General features: G+C 39.0%; 1 protein-coding gene across 2 annotated transcripts; it reads right to left on the bottom strand.

Annotated features, from left to right (window-relative positions):
* Window positions 1-4,329: 4,329 nt before the first annotated feature.
* Window positions 4,330-8,384, bottom strand: serpinh1b (serpin peptidase inhibitor, clade H (heat shock protein 47), member 1b). Of its 2 annotated transcripts, XM_074679474.1 has the most exons (8): window positions 8,265-8,384; window positions 7,934-7,965; window positions 7,235-7,384; window positions 6,936-7,128; window positions 6,535-6,805; window positions 6,342-6,440; window positions 6,006-6,238; window positions 4,330-5,193 (listed from the first exon to the last, which is right to left on the bottom strand). In XM_074679474.1, the coding sequence occupies exons 3-8, from the start codon at window positions 7,351-7,353 to the stop codon at window positions 4,891-4,893; spliced, it is 1,218 nt and encodes a 405-aa protein (XP_074535575.1). In that variant the 5' UTR covers window positions 7,354-7,384; window positions 7,934-7,965; window positions 8,265-8,384; the 3' UTR covers window positions 4,330-4,890. The 2 variants fall into 2 exon arrangements, with proteins under 2 accessions (XP_074535575.1, XP_074535574.1); XM_074679473.1 differs by lacking the exon at window positions 7,934-7,965 and having other exon boundaries at window positions 8,265-8,378.
* Window positions 8,385-8,592: the final 208 nt, after the last annotated feature.

Genomic DNA, 8,592 nt, shown 5'->3' with positions numbered 1-8,592 from the left:
TAACCCCATTTACTCAGGGTTTTTTTCAAGACAGTAAACAAAACTGTAAAACTACAGATTCTCTGTAAATTAACAAACTGGATGTTTTTTTTTATTCTTATTCCTTTCTTTTTGAAAATTATGCCAATAAAGACACACTTTATTTATTTCTCATTTTTTAAATGGAGATAATCCTGAAACTTTGTTTTTTACTCAGTTATACTTATGCAAAATGATTTTTTTTAAAAAGAAAAGAAAGATCTAAAAATTAATACGAAGCTCATTATATAAGGGTTTATTTCCATACTTACAATCAAATTTTTTTAACTAGAGTTTGAAGGTAAATCTTATTAGTTTTATGCGTCGCATGCAGCTGTGCCTCAGTCCCTTCCCACTCATGGTTGTAATAAAGGTTGTGTTGATAGTTGCTTTATGGGATTTTGCTTTTCTCGTGGACAGTCTCTGTAATTTTTAAATGTTGTGGAGGAAACAGAAGAACCAGATATGTGGACAAATTGTTGAGAAAAATGTTGAACATTTTCAGGCTGTTTCAATGCTCTATTGGCACTTGTTCTTTTCATTTACTTCATGTTGTTCAAAAATCCCAGAAACTATTCACAAGAAACGCAAAATAGTGTTTTTGGCTAAAGGTGGGTTTCACAAAACTGACAAAACATAATCAATGTACAGAAACTTTTTATAAACTCTTTTAAACTCCATAAATCTCACACCTTCTATCGACAAGAACTGACTGACCTCTTAGGTAAACGCTTCTGGATCATATTCAACATTTCGTACATTACCTTTCTGTCAAAATTCTGCCATTTTTAAATTTGTCTCAATGCTCATAAAAGTGTTTTTATAATTAAAACTACTTTTTCTTTTAAAAAAATGTTGTTGTTTTTTTTTTTTAATGTAAATGTGTTTAAAGTTTGTAAAAGTGTTTCAAACTTTGTAATTGTGGCTTGAACTTCTTAGCCACCGTACAGAACAACCAAACTACCCACTTTGATAGGAAACATGGGGCTGACACTGTTACTGAGATTACGCTGAAATTTTAACTGTCATGAACACAAAATGTGACTGCTGTTGATCTTGCACTCATTAGCTGGAGTCTGTACAGTTTATTAAAGCTTAAACAATGGCTTTCGAATATTCATTCAAAAATGACAGGGTGGAAGAAAAAATATTGTAAATTTGATTTTTTTTTTTTTTTTTTTTACTGAAAGTTATAACTTTTACGTAATGTTTTTCACTGTTTTTAGTATTTCACTCACCCTTTGTTTAAATCTTCAGTCAGTTTATTGGTGCCAGCTCTTTTTTTTTTCTATATTTGTAACTAAACAAAAGCATTCTCTGTATTTGTTCCCTGTCCACCCTTTTCTGACTGAGAACCACCTACCTCTGAGTCTGAGGCTGTGGTTCCCAGTCAGAAAGGGTGGACTGCCCGCTCAGGGTCGGGGGGAGTCTTTACCTCAAGTGGAGGAGTTTAGTATCTCGGGTCTTGTTCTCAGGTGAGAGGAAAATGCAGTGAGAGACTGACTGACAGATCAGAGCGGCGTCAGTGATGCTGTACCGGTCCGTTATGGTGAAGAGAGAGTTGAGCCACAAGGCAACGCTCTTAATTCACTGGTCAATCTACAATCCAACCTTCACCTATGGCCATTAACTATGGGTAGTGACTAAATGGTTGTAAATACAGGCGGCTCAACAACCTGGCACATCTGGAAGGAGACCTGGGTAGACCCAGGACACAATGGAGAGATTACATTTCTTGGTTGGCATGGTAACATCTTGGTATCCACTCACAAGAGTGGGCAGAAGTGGCTGGGGACAGGGGCCACTGGTCTTCACTGATGGCATTGCTGCCCCTGAACCTGGATAAGTAATGGAAGGTGTTCCCTATTCACATTAATCATAAAATGGACAATCAGAAATACTAAAAGGTCAAATTAACTGAAAAAAGCAGTCACTGTCCATATTTCCAAAGGTGTAGTTGGTACAATTATAGTTTGTCTGAAAAGCTAAAGAGCACCATCTTGTGGTGGCCTGTAAGACTGTTAGGGAGCTTGGAATCAAATATTGATAAACTGATGTGTGACTTCAGCATCAAGATAAAATTTGTCTTGCACCACAAAAGCTTCATTTAACACACTTAAAGGAAGAAGCTGCTGAGCAGTGTGAAACTGAGCAGCCCACCTGAGGAACTCCCAGATTTTCATCTTTTGCTTTTGGCTGAAAATTACACCATAATACTTTTGACCTGTCTTTTTTTTGTAGAGTGGATTTTGGACACAAAGAAAAATATTTGACTTAACTTAATAAATGCTATTTACCCTTTTTTTAAATGGTTGAGTTGTTAAAGTATTATTTTCTAAAAACTAACAACAAATTTGCCTCTCATTTAATGATATAAAACCATTTAAAAATATGACTTAAAGAGCAGCTTGTTCTGTGTTTGGAGTTTAAAATAGCAGCAGTCACCCAGTCAGGAAAATGCTCATTTATAAGTTGTGGGTTTTTTTTTTTTTTTTTTTGTTGCTTGTTTGTTTTAATTAGTTCAGGTTCACTTTGCATTGTTAACCCTATAATGCCAAACGTATCATATTTGATACATGACTTTTTCAGCCCTCCCCATAAGCAGTGTGGTAGTTTTTATCCTGAAAAACCTGATGTGTACAATCAGATACATGCAGTGCACAGATAAACTAACACTGGGTAGTAAGTCACTCATTAGCCGCCCTTCCAGTGACACTCTAAGACTGCCATGACTCTGGAATTGGACACAGGTGGTTTTTCAAGAAGAACTTTGCCAAGTTTAAAAAGGTTAAGGTGAGAAAAACAGCACAATATTTACTGGCACATCAATAGGAACAGTTACTGGGTTCATGCAAAGTAAAAGTACTAAAAAATTCACGTCAATCACCATTTACTTGTTTTTCATGCATTATATCTCAAATCAAGCAACATACAGTCTTTTTATTTTTAAATGACATAATTTGGTACATTTAGAGTTAAAAAATAGGTATGAAACTTGCTGTACTGCTGTATGAAAGGATGGCCTGGATCATTTCCCAACATGGGAAACCCGACAGATGCAAGGCTCCAAGCTCAAAGAACTGGTATTTTCTGTCATTTATTTAATGGTTTGGGCTTTACAGGGTTAAGTATATAATAAATGTAACGATGATATTTGTAGTGGCAACGTAACTTAAACAAAAATCCTCTTGCCCTTCTTGCAGGACTAGAAGTTTCTGACTCGGATGTTACTTGTGAGAAATCCAAAGTTGAGAAGAAGGCAGATTGTGTCAAAAAAAAAAAAAAAAAAAAAAGATAGGGGGGGCGGTTGAACTGATTACTCAAAAATAAAAACAGTTGCAGGTCACAATGTAATAAGATCATACAGAGTCCCTAAAGGGACATAGGCATACAAAATTATATATATATATATATATATATATATATATATATATATATATATATATATATATATATATATATATATATATATATATATATATATATATATTTTTTTTTTTTTTCTGTTGCAAAAATTATTGATTAAAATCGTAAATACAAGAAATTATTCAACTGGGCAAATTATGATTTTATATTAGCCTGCTGTCCTCTATGGCTCTAACAATAGTTTGTTATTAATTAATAATTTTTCATACCTTTAAAATGAAACAGTTCATCGGGGAATCATCAGTCCTTTTCCTCTGTGCAGCCAGAAGATGGCGCTACAGCTCTGAAAAATGAGTAGAGCTTTCCTCAGGGAGAGAGTGGTGATTATTATTATTGCAGTTTTTAAGGTGAGAATGTTTAAGTTTTGGCAGAAAATGATGAAGTTTATGATGATAAACTTCTGCTTTTAACGCATTGTCTCATATCTGTTATTTTCCTGCTTCAGTTTTTTTATGTTTGTGCTGAAAGAGTAAAAGTTCCCACTCTCCATGCACACCCTGCACTCCAGGTTTACACTGCATACTACTTTTACTACTTTTACCACTTTAGGATTTCCTGTCAAAGCTCCCACTGATTTTTTATCCAGGGCAAGTGGTGATGGAGGTGAACAAACCACGACGTGATCTGGAGAGCTGTGTCCAGCGGCGACAGAAGGAAAGGAGGCTCATTGTTAGTCCCTACATTCCAGACCTGGGAGGAATGTGTGGCATCCAGCCGAGTGGCCGATTGTTATCCTTGTGCTTTGAGATGTTCACTGTGTAATAAACTAACTGACTGCTTTAGATTTATTAGTCAAAAAAGAACACAAAGGACAGATTATTTTGTTTTTTGTTTTTTATTGAAAAATTCACAACAGCACATATCCAACAAGTTCTTTATGGAAAAAATACCTACAGCGACAACACGACACAGTGTGGTTGGCATCAAACTAAGGAAAGGAGCAGACATTTGCCACCTTCTCTCTGCAGGCTCGGTTCATGCAGAGGAACAATTCAGTGCGGACGGAAGCAAAATGCAAATCTGAGATGGTGAAGACAAGGGAAGGTGTGAGCAGTAACCATGACAGCTTTTGAGAGGATCTTTTCTTCTTTAAACATTAAAGATAATGCAAGAAAACACAAATGGATTGTAGCCGAACCAACACTGGTGAACATGGAGTGTGAAGAAGAAGAGATCATACTTAATATAAGCATGTTGTCTGCTGTGCCAGCTGCTGTTTGTGTTGGGAAGTCTCAGGTAAGGCACACATCTGTGGTTATAACCATGGGTTGTACGTCAGGCCCCACAGTATTAAAAAAACACAGGAACCTGAAATGGTCAGATTGTTTGTTGGAATGTGCTGAAGAGGTAACAGTCGGAGCCAAACCCACCCACACACACACAAAGAAACACACACACACACAGTTTCACAAATAAAACTACCCATCACTCAAACGTACACTAACATTATAGCTCATCACGCATCTTGTCTCCTTTGGGCCGAACTACTCTGCCGATGTACATGACAGACTTTGTCTTGTTGTCTCTGACCAGGAAGATGAAGGGGTGATCTACATAGAAGAGTTTGGGGTTCCTGAGCTTTTCAGAGCCAAAGATGCTTGTATCGAACGGGTTTCCCTCCACATCAAGCTCAAGAGCTGACGCGTGGAAGACGTTAGAGAGGTACAGGTCCTTCTTTCCTGAGATGTTGGAGAGGTCAGCTTTGGTTTTGTCCACAGCCTCAGTCAGGCCAAGCTCAGCCAGGTGTTTCTAGAAAAGACACAGTACCTCAAGTTAAGGGATGAATTCTGGATTTTTTGGATGTCTTTTTTCTGACTGATTTTTTTTTTTTGTCTTATTTTTTTAGTAAAAACTGCCTTATCACTGCAAAGAAATAAAATCTTATCATTTTTTTTTCTCATTTGAGTAAAAATTGTCTGATTTTACTTGATATGAGCCACATTCAACAGGTCAGAAGAATGAAAAATGTCTTTGTTTAAGTTATTTAAAGACAAAAATACTGAATTGCTTGTAACAAGTAAAAAAATCTGCCAATGGAGCAGGAAAGATTTGCAAGGAAATTTGCTTAAAACATAAATAATGTCTTAATACAAGTAACTTTTCTCTTGTTCCACTGACAGATTGTTTTTACTTATCACAGCAATTCAGACCTCATTTTTGTCTTTAGATAACTTGAAATGAGACATTTTTTTCTGGACTGGTTAGTTGGATGTGGCTCAAATCAAGTATAACAAGAAAGTTTTTACTTAAAATAAGACCAAAAACACTTGAAAGGATTTCAGTTTTTTCCAATGATTAAACTTGGTTTGAGCTTCACTCATTGGATCAGTCCAGAAAGATGTCTTGTTTCAAGTTATCTAATGACAGAAATGAGGTCAGACCTTTTGTCTTTAATAACTTGAAATGAAGTATGTTTCTGGACTGGTCAAGTGAATGTGGCTCATTTTCAGTCTTAAATGACATTTTTTTACTGAAAATAAAACAAAATCGCGTTGTAAGATTTCAGGTTTTTTTTTTTTTTTTTTTTTTGCAGTTTTCTTTATAGATCTGTAGTTATTTACCTGTAAATTGTGGCTGACTTCAACAGAGATCTTAGGGAGGGAAATAGCCACAGCTCTATTCTGCGTCTTGCTGAGCCAGGTGTCCACCTGCACTTTGGTCAGGAGCTTCTCCAGGCGCTCCAGGGGTTCCAGGTGGTAGGGCATGATGAGGATCATCGAGGCCTGCTTCTGGCCCAGAGGCATGTTCAGGACGTAGATTTTGTTCTCTGTGTCGTCGTAGAAGTCATACAGACCTGCACAGAGCACACACATCACATGCGATTTCTGATGTTTTTTTTCAGCAGTCTGTTTTTGAGACCAAATACTGTTAGAACCAGGAATGGTTGAGGAACTTACCCGTGCGATGCATCATGGGAATTCCAACAGTAAAGGAACGGGTAACCAGGAAACCACGGTTGTCCACCATTTTATCATGGAACTTCTCATCCCAGTGAGCTGTGAGCCAGAACAAAGAGGAGTGTGTGAGGATCTGTGTGTGTGTGTGTGTGTGTTTGTCTCCAGTGTGATTACAGTGTTTCTTTGCACTCACGTTTGAAGAACATAGCGTTGACAATCATGGCTCCTTCAGGGTTCTGCACCTCCTTGGTGACCTCTGGCAGCTTGCCATCTGTGGACTTGGCAGCCCACTCATTGATGGAGTTTACAGCGCTCCTCTTGTCCCTGAAGTTGATTTTGGAATGGTCATAGTTGTAGTGCTTTTTACTGTTTTTCACAAAGTCATCAGCGAAGGAGACGGAGCTGGGGCCGTAGAGACGGTTGTTGATCTTCCAGGTGGTGTTGCGTATCTTTGCGTCACTCACCTAAAAAGAAGCAGCGACCAAAGTTGATCGAAAGAAATATCTATCTGTCCCAAATGCATCACTAAAATCTTTAAGTTCACAGTTATGTTTCTTCAAGCAGTACTTGCTTGCTTTTTTTTGTTGCTCCTACCTCAGAGAGCAGCTCGGACAGACCTGCGTGCAGATGCTCATCCTTCAGTTTGTCAGCACTGAGGACTGTTTTGACCTGAGAGGCAGTCGAGGCTTTACCTCCAAGAGCCACAATCCCCAGAGAGGAAGCCACCACCAAAGGAGAGATGAGGATGTTCTCTGTGTCCTTGTCTTTCGCCATGTTGTGGTAGAGGCTAATTAAAAAAAAAAAAAAAAAAAAAAGAGGATTATTGGTTTCTTTTTCAAACAGAAACTCTTTTACTTCATGATGATGAAAGTTAAATACTTTATATTTCAGACCTGAAGGCCAGATCAGCGCTGTTATCAGCCAGCGTGGTTGCATGACTGCTCAACTTCTTGTCCTCTGCAGAGGCCACAAAGGCCAGCAGACAAATGGCTACAACGTTAGTCATCCACATCCTGTTGGTCTCCAAAAGAAGCTGTAGCAGCCTGTGAACAGTGCACAACAACAAAAGAAAGCCTCTTTTAGTCTGAGCCAGTAACAGTGGATCAAATAAAACTATAATCTGCTTTGTTTCAGGAGGAGGGCGCAAGTTTCATTGGACTAAATTTGTAAGAATGTGTATTTCGAGCTGTTAGACATGAAGAGGGTGATTTCTGAGGAGGAAACTGCCGGATCATTTGCTCCGGCTGGATGTGGAGTTGTTTGTGAAGGGCGGGCTTGGCCCAGCCCACAGAAGCCTGAAAAAGCCCCAGTCTGAGGCAGGCATCTCCCTGCCACGTCAGCACCATCTGAGGCCTGCAGCAGCTGAAATCACAGTGTTTCACTGAACAGACGTGCAGTGTGGACCTTCACATCTCAGTCTGATGAAATGCACGTGTGCCTGTAGGCTTTATTGAACTCCTCTGATGCATGAAGGGAGTATCTATCCAGCTGCATCTCCAAACATGTTTCTTTTGCCTCTCCACCCCTCTGTTTGCATCTCAGCATTGCAGATTTGTTAAACAACAGATAGGACTTCGACTTAGTTCGGATACCTTGAGATGTTTTCATGTCTGCCATTTTCATTCTGAAAGACAAGAGGTGTATGTAGTAATCTCCATAGAGCAGGCATTAAACATTACACAGGCTCTTGTGGAGACAAATGGACTGACTGAGAGTAAACAGGAGTTAGGATAATGGAAGCAACATCATTTTTCTGCTGATGGAAATCTTAAAAATCATTTATGCAGGTCAAATAGACAGAAAGTGTAAAACCTGAACGATCCAACACTTGCTAAACTGCAACTCTTAACCATCAGATCAAAAAGTTCTTTACTCTCTGTAATCCTTCAGGAAATCACAGGCAGATGTTTTTCTGCTCCTTACCTGGCACAGGTTCCTCTCTGTTTCCTCTCTGAGTCGTGTCCTGTGGAGGGAAAAGCGTAACTGTAACACTCTCGCCTGCTTTATATAGCAATCCTGCAAGAACTTTCTGGAAAGGGGACTGGGATATTCAAATGAGAATGCCTGTGATCCCACAGGAAGTCGGGAGCTGGGACGTCCCCCTTGCAGCTACAGGCAGCAGGAGAGGGGTCGGCTGAGGACAAAGACCTTGGTGCTGATCTGGGCTCAGCTTCAGACTCTCTCACCGGTGGCTGCAGGCTCAAGAAACTGATCCTTAGTCAGTCTTGGCTGCTGCTGGTGACCTATCTGC

The sequence above is a fragment of the Halichoeres trimaculatus genome, unplaced genomic scaffold (assembly GCF_033239565.1).
Source record: "Halichoeres trimaculatus isolate MK-OKI-2021-1 unplaced genomic scaffold, fHalTri1.1 fHalTri1_scaffold_9, whole genome shotgun sequence".
In the NCBI taxonomy this organism is placed as follows: Eukaryota; Metazoa; Chordata; class Actinopteri; order Labriformes; family Labridae; genus Halichoeres; species Halichoeres trimaculatus.
The sequence above is the reverse complement of the archived record's forward strand: the minus strand, read 5'-3'. Positions and strand labels throughout refer to the sequence as shown.

What these genes read in the sequence shown, in the direction of transcription:
- serpinh1b (XM_074679474.1), bottom strand. Translation starts at nt 7,353, where the DNA reads ATGTGGATGACTAACGTTGTAGCCATTTGTCTGCTGGCCTTTGTGGCC. An exon ending in AGCGCTGATCTGGCCTTCAG is followed by an intron (nt 7,129 to 7,234) that starts GTCTGAAATATA and finishes TTTTTTAATTAG; the next exon opens with CCTCTACCACAACATGGCGA. An exon ending in TGTCCGAGCTGCTCTCTGAG is followed by an intron (nt 6,806 to 6,935) that starts GTAGGAGCAACA and finishes GCTTCTTTTTAG; the next exon opens with GTGAGTGACGCAAAGATACG.